The 16307-nt window shown below is 42.2% G+C and overlaps 1 protein-coding gene across 7 annotated transcripts in view; it reads left to right on the top strand.

Moving 5' to 3' along the window:
• The window catches only part of dop1b (DOP1 leucine zipper like protein B), a 144426-nt gene that overhangs the window by 58353 nt on the left and 69766 nt on the right, over window positions 1-16307 (top strand). For all 7 annotated transcript variants that reach the window (XM_072585618.1, XM_072585610.1, XM_072585614.1 and 4 more), the window contains exons 11-16: window positions 293-412; window positions 4673-4781; window positions 6902-7123; window positions 8576-9209; window positions 10919-11190; window positions 13834-13986. In XM_072585618.1, coding sequence (XP_072441719.1) covers window positions 293-412; window positions 4673-4781; window positions 6902-7123; window positions 8576-9209; window positions 10919-11190; window positions 13834-13986 — 1510 coding nt within the window. The remainder of the gene's footprint in view (window positions 1-292; window positions 413-4672; window positions 4782-6901; window positions 7124-8575; window positions 9210-10918; window positions 11191-13833; window positions 13987-16307) is intronic.

Genomic DNA, 16307 nt, shown 5'->3' on the forward strand with positions numbered 1-16307 from the left:
GTAAATCTTTTCTGAGCCCTTTCAAATTTCAGAACATCCTTCCTATAGGAGGGAGACCAGAATTGCACAATATTTCAAAAGTGGCCTAACCAATGTCTTTCACAATCATGCTGTTCTTTCTTTCTCTCATCTTTTGAAACTGTACTGACAAACTGAACACATTTTAAAATATTCCCAGTCACTCTAAACTCATCTCTTTTTCATTCCCCTGAAGAAGTTCCTGGTATTTCCATCAATTGATTCTGTAAACCTATCAGAGTTGTGATATAATTATTTAATTTTCCTTCCTTAGCAAAATGAAAGAAAATAAAAATGCTTCAGAAGTAATAAAGACGGCGAATGTACTGATCAGCTCACTGAGCACGGACTATCTGTGGGATTATTTAACGAGGCTTTTTGAAGACTGCATCAGGTAATGTCTCGGCGTACACTGTTCATGAGCCTGGTTTTGGCTTTGTATTGTGTGGTCCCTTTGTCTCATTCTGATTTTGCTGTTAGGTTTACAAGGAGATGGATGATGGAGGGCCCTAGTTTATATCTGTGAATCAACACCTACATATATAAAATACCTTGTTTTGAAGACTCTCCATGATTGCATACCCACGTAACCTGTCTTTTGCCGTCTGAAGACCCTCTGTCTTCTGCTTCATATGGCCAGTGATTGCTATCCACTTACCCAAGCACTGTCTCTTGCTAACTCTGACCCTTCAGAACTTTGTGCTTTTTGGTTCTGAACATAGGACAGGACAGCTCAGGAACCGGCCCTTTGGCCCACCATGTCTGAGCAACCACAATGCCATTCTAAACTAACCCCATCTACCTGCATGTGGTCTTTATCCCTCTATTCCCTGTTCATGTATCCATTCACAGGAAGCAGAAAGTTGGAATAAATGGGTCCTTTTCAGAGTGGCAGGCAGTGACAGTGGGGTACCGCAGGGTTCAGTACTAAGACCCCAGCTATTTACAATGACCATTAACAATTTGGACAAAGGGATTGAATGCAATATCTTCAAATTTGCAGATGATAGTAAGCTGGGTGGCAGTGTGTGCTGTGAGGAGGATGCTAAGAGGCTGCAGGGAGACTTGGACAGACTGAGTGAGCAAATACTTGGCCAATGTAATACAATGTGGATAAATGTGAGGTTATCCACTTCAGTCACAAAAAAACAGGAAGGCAGATTATTACCTGAATGGTGGTAGGTTAGGAAACATTGAGATGCAACGAGACCAGGATGTCATGGTGGAACAGTCACTGAAGGTTGGCATGTAGGTGGTGAGGAAAGCTAATGACATGCTCTTGTTCATAGCGAGAGGATCTGAGTATCGGAATAAGGACGTATTGCTGCAGTTATACGGGGCCTTGGTGAGGCCACACCCTGTGTACTCTGTGCAGTTTTGGTCTCCTCGTCTGAGGAAGGACATTCTTGCTATTTCGGGAGTACAGTGAAGGTTCACCAGACTGATTCCTGAGACGGGAGGACTAACATATGAGGAAAGACTGGATTGACTGAACCGATACTCACTGGAATTTAGAATGAGGGGGAGGGGATCTTTATAGAAACTGTCAGAGGAATTTGCCCATTAGAGACCTCACAAACCAGATCGCGTGAAATTGACATGCTGTTTTTTACAAGAGATATCACTGGAAGAGAAATCGACCAGGCTGACACAGAACTGACAGTCTGTACAAGTAGATCAGAATTTCTGTTCCCAGAGCTGAGGATGAGAACAGTTTTTATTATAATGCTGTACAATGAGGCTAATTAGAAATGGGGAAAATGCAACGTATCTGGAAATGGAGTAATCTAATTACAATGATGCTAATTGGAAAATAGTTATCAGAGGAATGTCATGATTCTCTACACAAAGCAACATTCTGACAGTGTTGATGGCTCCAAAGGTTCCATTCCTCTTTGCAGGTAGATGTTAATGTCTCCTCTGAAGTGGTGAGGTGCTTCCATTGTCTTGTCCTGGGAACAATGCTTTTGCTGCTGTCTGTCTGTTTGACCAGTTCTTTGTGTGGCTTTGGTATTGCTAGGTTGTGAAACTGCCCTCAGCTTTGGGATAGCCAAGGTGCTCTGTCATTATTAGTGGGAGCTTGAGGTGTATTTCCTTGTCTGCGAGTACTGTCTAGTTTTGCTTGTCAGCCTGCTTGGTCCCTTGCTGGGGCATTCTGGGTGTTTTAGTACATTTTGGCCAATTTTGTTTTTTTTTGTGTGGGGATATTATGGGTTGGCAGATCTTGTCCCACGGAAACATATAAAATGGTGATGGGACTGGACAGGTTAGAAGCGGGAAGAATGTTGCTGATGTTGGGGAAATCCATAACTAAGGGTCATAGTCTAAGAATAAGGGGTAAGTCATTCAGGACTAAATGAGGAAGAATGTCTTCACTCTGAGCGGGTGGGTGTATGTGAGTGTAAAGCGGTTTAAGTTGGTGAGAGAGTTAGGGTCTGTGTGTCTGTGTCTAGTGATCACCTGTAGTGTAACATGAATCTAAGGTCCCCGTTGAGGCCATACTTACGGGTACCAAACTTGGCTATCCGTCTCTGCTCGGCCACTTTTTGTTGTTGCCTGTCCTGAAGTCCATCTTGGAGGGCGGTCACCCGAAGGTCCAAGGTAGAATGTCCTGGACCGCTGAAGTGTTCTCTGGCTGGGAGGGAATACTGTCTGTTGATTCACACCCACATGTACGCATTCACCCCACAAAATTTGTGTGTGTGTTTGTACTTGCAGAATTACATTTTACTTTGCTCAAAAACTGCACTGCATAAATCCATGTAAGATTCTGTAAATCTGTTTTTAGATTAGAATCAGTCTGACCATTGTGGCGCAGACAGCCTCACAGGAGTTAACACCTTCAATACTTTATCTGAGCTGACATGACACCAATTGTTAAAGTGCACTTGAGAATGTAACTTTTAAAGATTTCCAATTACTTATCAAAGAACTGAAACCAACATGGTCATTCTAAAAGATGAGATTTAACAAACAATCCGGGTCTTTTTTAATATATAATTTCAGATAATCACTCTGTAAATGTTTGCTATAAGTTCTGTGTCTTACAATCTTACTCTCCACAATCACCTGATGAAAGAGCAGCGCTCCCAAAGCTAGTGCTTCCAAACAAACCTGTTGGACTGTAACCTGGTGTGTGATTTTTAACTTTGTACACCCCAGTCCACCACTGGCATCTCCAAACTTTGGAAAGAAAAACAATTGGAGTGTGCATGGGATCTGATGGTCAGTAAGCTTCAAACTTCAGCACAGTATTGGGTTGGCTGGGGGACAGGCAATGGAATCAGTGGCAAGAAGCCAATTGGACTATTGTAGGGATTGAATGATAGAACCCCTACAGTGTGGAAGCAGGAAGTTTGGCCTACTAAGTCCCACTGATCCTCCAAACAGCATCCAATTGAGACCCAGCCCCTCCTCTATTCCTGTGTTTCCTATGGCTAATTGTACCTAGCCTGGACACTTTAGCATGGCCAGTCCACCTACCCTGCACATCTTTGGACTGTGAGGGCAAACCCACACAGACAGCCAACCAAGGCTGGAATCAAAGCTGGGTCCTTGGTGCTGTGAGGCAGCAATGGTATGGAGAGTCACCACACAGGATGAACACAGACGATTTATGGTATAGAGGAGATCTTTCAGGCAGATGAAGCTAATGTTTACAAGCTGAAAATGAGTTTGTCTCACTTTATAGTTTTAGATCTGTAGCCAAGTAGCTGACAGCACTTTGTGCATATCCATATCATGTACATTGTTATATTGATGCATTGAAATTTTGCAGCATAAGGGAATGCTGTAGAGCATTAGAAATACTGAAGTGACATGGCTTGTTTGTGTGCATTGCTTACAGCTGGTGTGTACTGTGACACTAGTGGTAATGCCATTGGAATAATAATGCAGAATCTCCAGTTCATGGTGACATTTGAATTCAATAAAAGGCAAATCTGGAATAAAGAGTTGGTCTCTTCATGACCATGTTGATTGTCGTCAACCTAACCCTAACCCTAGAGTGTTGAGCTAGAAAAGCACAGCAGGTCAGGCAGCATTCGAGAAGCAGAAGAATCTGCATTTTGGGCATAAGCCCTTCATCAGGAATTGATTCTCCTGTTCTTTCGATGCTGCCTGATCTGAGCTTTTCCAGCACCATACTCTCGACTCTGATCTCTAGCATCTGTTGTCCTTGCTTTCTCTTAACTCTAACCTGGTTCATTTAATTTCCTTTTTTTTTTGAGAAGGAAATCTGCCATCCTTGTCTGGTCTGACCTGTGTTTGCAGACCCTCTGTGTAATGTGGTTGCCTCTTTATTGCCCTCTGGGTAATCAGGAAAGGGCAACAAATCCTGGCCTAGCCAGCAATGCCCACATAGTGTGCATGAATAAATATGCCTTTGTTTCTCTTTAAGTATTTGGTTTCTGTGTTTCATTTGTTGGGCAGATCTTCCTGATAGCCAGTGTTGTAAAATGACAAAACTTGGATTTGTGAACTATTGAAACTTTAGAAGCCTGATATTTTCTGATGTTTTTTCATAAATTTTAAAAAAACCCTGAAAAAGCAATAACTGCTAACTCTTGACTGTGTGATGAAGCTCTTGTCTATAAAATGGTGTCATTTGTTGAAATTATGCACAAAATCGTGAATGATATTCTGTGATTTACAGGAACAGATCTCGACCAGTAAATCATATGGTGGATGACCGTCCAAGTTCTCCTCCAAATGTTCAAGAGCTCTGCTGTCTGGTAGTATTCCTCTTGGAAGTAATTCCACTGGTAAATCAGTATTATCTACTCAATGTTTTCTCAGTGTTCAAAGATTTGACTTGAAATCTTCAAATTATTCCCTTAGTTTGTTTCCTTACATCATGTTTTCCATGTTGTACTAATCGGTCTCTGATGTAATTTGAGTTTTTGGAAATTATTTTGGATTAGTGAAATAAAACTTGCACTTTCATGATATCTGGATGTGCCAAAGTGCTTTAAAGTCAGCAAAATGCATTTTAAGATTGTTGCATTGGAGATCATGTGACAGTCAACCACTCAGACCATCCACTAGTCTAGTGTTAGGAGGGCATGTTTTCCAAAACTTGAAGGGAGAATATTATTTAGGGTAAATGATGTCAGTGAAGAAATAATTAAAAAGAAAATGGATACCAAGCTCAGTAAAGGAATGTGATTAAATGATAGCTAAGGGAAATAAAAATCTGCCAGTGAATAAAGAATTCTAGGCATACCTCTAAACAGATTATGTTCACGTAATTTTTGACATGTCATTTCCACATGACCTTGACTAATGCCCTCTTCTATATTTATCAGAATGTGTCCTTTGTAATATATATAGTTAATGAAATCCAGTGTTTCTCTCTTTACAATGTCTTTACATAGTTATTTTATCAAAATGTTTTGATGTCTGGATCATATTTCAATGATTGCAGTTCTTAGGCCAATAATTGTCTAAAAGAAAAATTATAAGTTTGGCTAAAAACAAAATTGAATAATTGTGCAGGTCTTTCCTGGTTCTTGGATTTGGCATTATTGTATCTTTATTGTGATGGTCATGTTACTGTATCTCTCAAAGGATGAGTGCAGCATCATTTATGAGCTAGTGAATGTTTCCTGGGTAATTGTGTATTCTACAAAGTAACTTAGATATTATTGAACTTCTCGACAAAATAATGGTGAACATCACAAAATGCACATTCTTTACATTTAACTGTTTATAGTAAACAAGTTAATTTGATGTGCCTTCTGTTTTATTTTTGGCTAATCAATGCCAAAATAAGATGAAGTATGATCTTCTTTGTTTGTTCTTCACCTCCCATTTTGGAGTTGTTTAGCCTTTACTTGATGTGTACTTCACTATGAAAGTCAGCTTGAAGGAATTTTCCACAGGAACAATCAGCTATACTTAGACAATGCAGCCAATAAAAAAAACTATTGTGCAAGTAATTCTTTGTTTCTGTTATTTACATTGATTTCTTCCATGGATTTGTCTTCAGAAGGTATGACCAGTCTGTTCTCTTTTTGTGACTTGATTAATATGAAAGCATCCACAGTGGCAGTAATAACTCGTGAAAGTGCTCAAATCTAGATGATGAGATAGGGGTTTAGGGAAACTTTTAGAATTGAATACTGCAGAAGAGGTCCTTCAGCCCATCAAGTTGGTGATGATCTATCTAGACTAACCTTAGCCAATAACCTTGAATGGGGTGAGATTTGAAATGCTTATCCAAGTCCTTTTTAAAGGTTGAGTTTCCTGCCTCTGTTAGCCTCCCAGGCAGCACCCTGTGTATGGAGAAAAAACTTGCCTGAAATCCGCACTCAACCTCTTGCCTTTCACCTTTTAAAGTCAATAATGAGCAAACATGACCCTTTAGATAAGGGAAATAGCTGCTTTCTCTTCTTCCCTGTCCATGCCACACCCAATCTAATACACTTCACTCTGGTCCCCTCTTCCGCATATTCTAAAGAAAACATCCCGAGCCTCCTACATAACTAAAATGTCCCAACCTAGGCAACATCCTGGTGAATCTCTTCTGCACCCCAGCCAGTGCAAAATTGTTTTTTTCTTTGAGGATCAAGACACTCTTTAATTCACGTTTGACATAGTTCTTTTTCATATTCGCATCATTCTGTAACTTTGTAAACTATGCATCTTCAGCAGCAGGTTAGATAGGAAAGAACAGAGGGTGGAAAAAGCAGTCCAATATTGAATCGTACAGTAATGTAGGTACTGTAAATATGTAGGAGCTTTACTTGAATTAGATTTGGAGATAATAGAACATTGCTTCTGAACTATTGATGTAGCCTGTGTTGGGGAGCATGTCTTGTGGATTTTAATATTACCTAGAATGGATTACTTTTTAATGACACCTATTCACTTTTGTCTTTAGGAGTTGTATTCTGAAATTCAGACGCAGTATCTTCCACAAATGCTGTGCCACATTGTTCAATGTTTGATGGAACACATGGAAAACTTGGGTCTTCAGGAGCTCACTAAGACCCTGAAGATGTGCTACAAGATACTCAGCAGAATTCAGTTGCCTGCAGCACTCATGGATGTTGAGGCGCAGAGTGAACAAGAAGCTGAGCTGGATCATAGGAGACCAGCTGAGGTGAGGTTGCAAGTGATGGAGAAGCTGTGCTCACAGAAGTCCACAGTCCGATCCCAGGTATCTGAAAGTTGGCTCCTCCCAGCCAGTGTGGATCTACAGGGCCACACCCCATTGGTCTGTTACCTTGAACTATGGACTGAAGACATAAAAATGTCCATTAGGTTTGGTACACTTCATGTCACAATGGAACCATAATCTCAGACGTGGGCTGCTCTCTTTTTTCTTTACAAAGACACTATTGGCAGTGAGGTAGGTGGGGGTTAACCTGAGGGCCACTGTGTCCATCGAGGGGTGAAGTTGAAAAGGTAGGACCTTCATGGGGACCTCAGCTGACCCAGGAATTGAGTCTGCACTTTGTCTCACACTGTATTGCAAAGCAGCCATGCAGCTGTGCTTATCATAACCATGGCAAAAATCACTTATTTGCTCTGTCTTCAGTTTTAACATCTGATTTAAATGATACACTCTTTAACATGTAATAATTCTACCATAAACACACTCTGTGGTGTGGGGAGAACAAGCTCACTTCTTCAATTCTCAGTTTTGCATAGATTTCCCTGATTTTACCTGAGATTTTCAGGGAGTAGTCCTTTGGTGTTAGTATTCAAGAATTTAAGAAATTCCTTCTTTTGCAACAAAGCTTCCACAGTCCCTTGTTCCTCCTCCTCTCATGCTTCCTCCTCTTCACTTCAAACACAATCATAGAATCATCATTTGCCAGTAAGCCTTCACAGTTTGACTCTTTAACCTCTTAGATCTCTCGACTGTTTCTGTGCTATTACGCAATCTGCCTCAACACCAAGCCTTTTTTTAGTTGCATCTTCCTTTAACTTAACCTAAAGAAAGAGCAGACATAGAGAAGTTGTCTAAAACACCTGGAATGACCCTGGGATATCTGGAAGCACTACAGTACAAAATATTTTTGCAGGTTAGATGGATTAGCCAAGAGAAAGCAGGGTCACTGGGATGGGTCTGGGTGGAATGCTATTCGGAGAGTTGGTGTGGACTCTGAGGGCCTAATGGCTTGCTTCCACACTGTAGGGATTCTATGATCTTATTCTCAGTGAATGAAGTAACTTGAAGTATAGCCATTGTTGTAATGTGAAGAAATGTAAATTAAAATGTGCAATGCAACCTTCTCTTAGAGTGCAAAACCTGTTATTCTTCAGTACTTGGCATGCCTTTTTTTGTGTTGATAACCAGTGTTGCATTGAATTATAAATGTAGATCAAAAATCTTATTTTCAATAATTCACTTAATTGTTTTCAAAATAGGATCTGGAGGTGGATAGGATTCTTTCTATGCTATTCCAAATATGTCTGTGCTAAATTTGGAGTGCATGCTACTGTAAAAGTGCTATTGCAGAAGGGGCTCTGTAGAAATGAATGGTTTGCCAAAATACAAATCTGATTTAAAATATACAATCAATAATTATTAATGGTTAAATTTCAGAGTCCCATACGGGAGGAAATAACTGAAACAGTATCTGATGCAGAGCACAGCCCGGAAGAGGGAGCAGATACAGTCTTCCCTTCATTGCGATCTGAGGACAGTGGAATTGGACTGAGTGCAGTGTTGTCCCAGGACAATAATCGCCGAATATATTCTGACCATGGCAGTGTATGGAAGAGCAATGGATGCATTCAAGGGTCCGTGCAGAATATGCAGCAGCTCCTGGCACACTTCACGTTAAAATATATCTTCGGGACCAATTGTCAGCTGCAGGGTGTGGTGGGGGAGGATGAGAAAATGGACACCAAAGGAGGAAAGAAGACCTGGGACAAAAAGCAGATTACCGTGCCTCAGTTCAAACAAATGCTGTCTGATTTCTTCACTGTCCGTGTGTCGACATTAAAACCCAAGAAACGGCAGCGAGGTTTCGTGCAGTTTGACGGTGAGAAGGGTGTGAAGGGCGAAGAGAATTGGGACGTGGACCACATGTTGCAGGAGGTGGATGAGGTGACCGAGGACTGCAGGCTGACATTTGCTGCCTGTTGCCAGCTTCTGCTGGAATGTAGCAGCTTTCCCGTGTACCTGTCTTTCAAAGAGATTGAAAGCTTTTACTGCTCTGCATTCCAGGATGTTGGTAAGCCAGTGTCTATTTCCTTGTCGATGATTTTAGCCTTTTTTACATTTTCCATTTTGTATTCCTCTTTCTCCTTTTCTAAACCTCACCCCCACCCAAACCACCACCTCCCATGTCTCCAAAAAGAGCACTTTTGAAAGTTTTTATTCCTGCAGAGATATGGTTCCAGGACACCAGTGACTTAAGAAATCTTTGATATTTGGGCCTGAAATACTTAGTGTTGATCTATGCCCTGACCTTGTCCTCATTTCCAGAAGTTGTCAGTATTTTATGATCACGCTGGGGACAGAAACTCCAATTTAATGTTTTTTTTTCTTTAAGAACTTTCTTGAAACCAATAAGCTGATCGTGATAGTGGAACCTGAACCTGGGAATGTTGGTTGTACAGCTCAGATGTGCTTCACACCAAGCGTTCTGTACTTTATGTATTTTATTGTTCTGTCCTTCCTTGGGGCTATTTGAACCTCACATTTGAGCTGACCTTAAATCTCACCATTGACACTGAAACAGAGTCAGAGACTGAACCAAAGAGAACTCTCCGTCCCAGTGATACTGTGGTAATAGTTTTGCACGAGTCAGTTTGAACAAAGAATACAGGAGCAGGCTCTTCAGCCCACCTAGACTGAGACACGTGATGTCTTTCAAACCAAATCCCTTTTGTTTCTATGTAGTCTGCAACCTTCTATTCCTTGCTTATTCATGTATCTGTCAAGATGCCCCTTAAATGTTGCTGTTGTGTCCACCTCCATCACCACCTCCGACAGTGCACTCCAGGCACTTAGCATTCTCTGTGCAAAAAGAAACTTGCCTCTCCCATCTCCTCCTTTAAACTTCCTCCCTTTTATCTTAAACCTATGTCCCTGAGTAATTGGCATTTCTACGCTGGGGAAAAACTCTGACTATCCATGCCTCTCAATGTTGTAAACCTATATCCGAGTCACCTGTGTCCTTCAATGTTCAAATGAAAACAAACTACACTTGTCCAATTTCTCCTCATAACTAATACACTCCAAGCCAGGCAACATCCTGGAAAACTGTTTCTGTACTCTGTCCAAAGCCTCCACATCCTTTCGGTAGCGTGGCGATCAGAACGACACAATATTCCAAATGTGGCCTGACCAAGCTACTATAAAACTGCAACATGACTTTCCCATTTTTATATTCTGTGCCCCATCAGATGAAGACAAGTATGCTATATGCCGCCTTGAAACTTTATCCACGTGTGTTGGCATTTTCAGGGAACTATGTATGTCTAGATCCTGCTATGTTGATGCTGCTAAGGGTTTTGCCATTTACTGTATACTTCCTCCTGCGTTACATCTTGCAAAGTGCATCACCTGCCATTTCTCTGTCCAATTTCCAACATATCTATATCTGCAGTATCCTCTGGCAATCCTCCTTTCTATCCAGTGCGCCTCCAATCTTTGTGTCACTTGGAAACTTAGTAATCTAGCCACCAACATTCTCCTCCATGTATTAAAAGGTCTCCCTGTCTGGTCACAAATGTACAGTCAGACAAACACCCTTTCATTGCTACTTTGTTTATCAAACTCCAGCTTGCTATGTTCTTCCAGCCTCCTGCTTGTCTGTCTATTTTACCAGCTCATTGTGGATCCCCCATGTGACTTCACGTTTTGTATTAAGTAACATTACGCCTCATGCTAATGGGATGTTTTAACTGCCTATCTGTTTCTGTTTGAATCCTTCAGGTGATGGGAATGGCTGTCTTCCTCTCTGGCTGAAGTCACTGATGACTCTGTCTTGCTGTATCAGTGATTGCCATGTGCAAAATGTAGCAATTTCAACATTGCTGGAAATGATCGATCATTCTCACTCATTGGCACTTGTTATTGAAGACAAAGTCAAGCGTTACAAAAGTTCTGAATATACAATGTTCCTGGGAAAGTTGCAGATGATGACAATACCACCCATCACACCAGCAACATTGAAGCTTATGGCTGAGAAGACAAATTTCTATCAGGTATGGTACTTGGTTGGTGTTATTTTAGACACGTGCTGCAGTGTGTTTACCTGTGACAAACCTATCACTCATGTCTTAGTTCTCCTACTTCCACTTGTGCCATGAACTGTTTTTAACAGCTGCCCCTCCAAAAAGTTGGGTTGTCGTTGGAAAGAATGCTAACATTGGAATAAAGATTAAGATTCTTCCATCAATGAGTGATTACTGGGAAACCATTTAAAACACCAAGTTAACAGTGTCACTGTTAGATTAGATTACTTCCAGTGTGGAAACAGGCCCTTCGGCCCAACAAGTCCACACCGACCCGCCGAAGCGCAACCCACTCAGACCCATTCTCCTACATTTACCCCTTCACCTAACACTACGGGCAATTTAACATGGCCAATTCACCTGACCTGCACATCTTTGGAATGTGGGAGGAAACCAGAGCACCCAGAGGAAACCCACGCAGACACTGGGAGAACGTGCAAACTCCACACAGTCGCCTGAGGTGGGAATTGAACCCGGGGCTCAGGCGCTGTGAGGCAACAGTGCTAACCACTGTGCCACCCACAATTTCAGTAGAAAAATAATTTAAGATAACCAAGTATAACTTTAATTTTATTATTCACTCTTGGAATATGCGCACAGAGGGCTGGCCAGCATTTATTGCCTGTCTCCAGTTGCTTTTGAGCAGGTGATGGTGAGCTGCCATGTTGAACTGCTGCAGTTCGTGTGCTGTCAGTTGACCTCTAGTACCAATAGGGAGGGAATTCCAGGATTTTGACCCAACGGCAGTGGAAGAACAGCAATCTATTTCCAAGTCAGGATGGTGACTGGCTTGGAGGGGAATTTACAGCTGGTAGTGTTCCTATATATCTGCTGCCCTTGTTCTTCAAGACAGAAGTGGTCGTGGGTTTTGAACGATGTTTGGTGGATTTCTACAGTGCATCTTGTTCATAATATATGCTACTGCTACTGAGTGTTGGTGGTGGAGGGAGTGGATGTGGTGCCAGTCAAGCAGACTGTTTTGTGTAGTAAAAGTTTATTCTTCATCATAGAATCTATGTGGAAACAGGTCATTTGGCCCAACAAGTATTATGAATGGCAAGGGTTTAGAGGGATATGGGCCCATTCCTGGCAAATGGGGCTAGATTAATTCAGGATATCTGGACAGCATGGACAGGTTGGACCAAAGGGTCTGTTTTTGTGCTGTACATCTCTGACTCTAAGTCCACACCGACTCTCCAACAATACTCCACCCATACCCATCCCCCCTACCCTATTCTTATGACCCTGCATTTCCTATGGCTAATCTGCTGAGCCTGCACATCCCAGGATTTAGCATTGCCAATCCACCTAAGCTGCACGTCTTTGGTGTCAAGTTTCTTGTGTTGTTGGTTCTGCACCCATCGAGGCAAGTGGGGAGAATTCCATCATACTCCTTAATTATGCCTTTTAGATGATGGACAGGCTTAAGGGAGTCAAGAAGTGAGTTACTGACTGCAGTGTTTCTAGCTTCTGACCTGCTCTTGTACCTCTGTTTATATGGTAAATCTATTTGAGTTTCTGGTCAGTAGTAACCCTCTGGATGTTGATAGTGGGGGATTCAGTTGTGGTTAAACTATTCAATGTCAAGGGGTGGTGGTTAGATTGTCTTTTATTGGAAATGGTCAATGTCTGGCATTTGTGTTGGTGTTGCCAGGTGCAAATGTTACTTGCTACATGTTAGCTCGGATGTTGCACAGATCTTGTTGCATGGGAGTGTTTCTGTGTCTGAGGAGTCATGAATGGTTCTGAAAATTGTGCAGTCATTGCTGAGCGTTCCCACTTCTGCCTTCATGATGGTGAAGCAGCTGAAGACAGTTGGGCTGAGGATACTCCTGCAGTATAAGCTTACCTTGTGAAATACATGAGCCCCGGAGATGGAGGAGCTCAAAGTAGCTGAAGTAATAGTTGGGAGGGTGTGTAACATTGTGCCAGTGTTTGTGTATGAATGTGCCTTGTTCCCACATCACTGCCAGTGAGCACTGTGTAAGGCTGCCAGTAGGTGGAGCATGACCTAGACCATACTTTCCCCCTCATTCCAGGGTGGCGGGCTGTGGGAATGTTTGTGGTGGTGGAGGCAACAATACCTTCCTTCCTTTTTTGTAATTAATAAAATCTGATTGATTGTAATCCTGGAATAATTATGCATGTACAGACAACTTTACCCATCACCCTTCATTAACAGCACTCCAAATGATAGAACTGCTTACCCTATAAACAATTCTGAATAATACGATCATCTGCATGATACGCACCTTTCCCTCATGTGTTCTTTCAGCAAGTCACTGAGCATTACAGCATGGAAGCCCTTTCAATCCTCTGTGTTGCTCTCTTACTGATTATCCAGTTACTCCCATTGCTCTTTCGATTTTGAAACCTTACAAACATAACTTGGACATTTTAAATGTAACCTCTCTTTTTCAAGGCCTGTTTTAAATGCTGCCTAAATCTTGCTGAAAGATAGACATATTGCCAAAATGTTTTCTGACATCAAGACAATTGCAAGAAGACCATGTTTGAAGCAATCTATGTTACAGGGTAAATCTAATGTTTTCTATTTCCCCAATATATATTAAAAATGTTGTATATTAAAATATGTTTACTTTTTTTAAACAGAGGGTTGCACATGTTCTCTGGAATCAGCTCAATAAGGAGAGCAGGGAGCATCACATTACTTCTGTTGAGCTCTTCTATAAATTGCACTGCCTTGCTCCTACTGCTAATATTTGTGAGGATATTATTTGTCAGGCATTGCTTCACAAAAATAAAGTAAGTTTCTTTTTACGTGTTCAATCATTATTGTATAGTTTGTAAATGTAACAAGTAAATAAAACCAAACTTCATTAGATCCTAATTAACAACGAAAATGAGTCCCTTGGCTGTGAAGAACCCTTTAAAAAAATGAACAACACCATAGAACATAGAACATAGAACAATACAGCACAGAACAGGCCCTTCGGCCCACGATGTTGTGCCGAACTTCTATCCTAGATTAAGCACCCATCCATGTACCTATCCAAATGCCGCTTAAAGGTCGCCAATGAATCTGACTCTACCACTCCCACGGGCAGCGCATTCCATGCCCCCACCACTCTCTGGGTGAAGAACCCACCCCTGACATCTCCCCTATACCTTCCACCCTTCACCTTAAATTTATGTCCCCTTGTAACACTCTGTTGTACCCGTGGAAAAAGTTTCTGACTGTCTACTCTATCTATTCCTCTGATCATCTTATAAACCTCTATCAAGTCACCCCTCATCCTTCGCCGTTCCAACGAGAAAAGGCCGAGAACTCTCAACCTATCCTCGTATGACCTACTCTCCATTCCAGGCAACATCCTGGTAAATCTTCTCTGCACCCTCTCCAAAGCTTCCACATCTTTCCTAAAGTGAGGCGACCAGAACTGCACACAGTACTCCAAATGTGGCCTAACCAAAGTCCTGTACAGCTGCAACATCACCTCACGACTCTTGAATTCAATCCCTCTGCTAATGAACGATAATACTCCATAGGCCTTCTTACAAACTCTATCCACCTGAGTGGCAACCTTCAAAGATCTATGTACATAGACCCCAAGATCCCTCTGTTCCTCCACCTGACCAAGAACCCTACCATTAACCCTGTATTCCGCATTCTTATTTGTTCTTCCAAAATGGACAACTTCACACTTGGCAGGGTTGAACTCCATCTGCCACTCCTCAGCCCAGCTCTGCATCATATCTAAGTCCCTCTGCAGCCGACAACAGCCCTCCTCACTGTCCACAACTCCACCTATCTTTGTATCATCTGCAAATTTACTGACCCACCCTTCGACTCCCTCATCTAAGTCATTAATAAAAATTACAAACAGCAGAGGGCCCAGAACTGATCCCTGCGGAACTCCACTTGTAACTGGACTCCATGCTGAATATTTACCATCTACCACCACTCTCTGACTTCGACCGGTTAGCCAGTTTTCTATCCAATTGGCCAAATTTCCCTCTATCCCATGCCTCCTGACTTTCCGCATAAGCCTACCATGGGGAACCTTATCAAATGCCTTACTAAAATCCATGTACACTACATCCACTGCTCTACCCTCATCCACATGCTTGGTCACCTCCTCGAAGAATTCAATAAGACTTGTAAGGCAAGACCTACCCTTCACAAATCCGTGCTGGCTGTCCCTAATCAAGCAGTGCCGTTCCAGATACTCGTAAATCCTATCCCTCAGTACCCTTTCCATTACTTTGCCTACCACAGAAGTAAGACTAACTGGCCTGTAATTCCCGGGGTTATCCCTATTCCCTTTTTTGAACAGGGGCACAACATTCGCTACTCTCCAGTCCCCTGGTACCACCCCCGTTGCCAGTGAAGACGAGAAGATCATTGCCAACGGTACTGCAATTTCCTCTCTTGCTTCCCACATAATCCTAGGATATATCCCGTCAGGCCCGGGGGACTTGTCTATCCTCAAGTTGTTCAAAATGTCCAACACATCTTCCTTCCTAACAGATATCTCTTCTAGCTTATCAGTCCGTTTCACACTCTCCTCTTCAACAATACAGTCCCTCTCGTTCGTAAATACTGAAGAGAAGTACTTGTTCAAGACCTCTCCTATCTCTTCCGACTCAATACACAGTCTCCCACCACTGTCCTTGATCGGACCTACCCTCGTTCTCGTCATTCTCAGGTTTCTCACATACGCATAGAATGCCTTGGGGTTATCCTTGATCCTATCCGCCAGGGATTTTTCATGCCCTCTCTTAGCTCTCCTAATCCCTTTCTTCAGGTCCCTTCTGGCTATCCTGTATCCCTCCACTGCTCTGTCTGAACCTTGTTTCCTCAACCTTATGTAAGCCTCCTTCTTCCTCTTTACTAGACATTCAACCTCCCTCGTCAACCAAGGCTCCCTCACACGACCATTTCTTTCCTGCCTGATCGGTACATACATATCAAGGACACGTCGTATCTGCTCCTTGAAAAAGTCCCACATTTCCACCACATCCTTCCCTGACAGCCTATGCTCCCAACGTATGCTCCTCAAATCCTGTCTTACAGCATCGTAATTTCCCTTCCCCCAATTGTAAAAACTTCCTTGTTGTGTGCA

The sequence above is a fragment of the Chiloscyllium punctatum genome, chromosome 15, assembly GCF_047496795.1.
Source record: "Chiloscyllium punctatum isolate Juve2018m chromosome 15, sChiPun1.3, whole genome shotgun sequence".
NCBI lineage: Eukaryota > Metazoa > Chordata > Chondrichthyes > Orectolobiformes > Hemiscylliidae > Chiloscyllium > Chiloscyllium punctatum.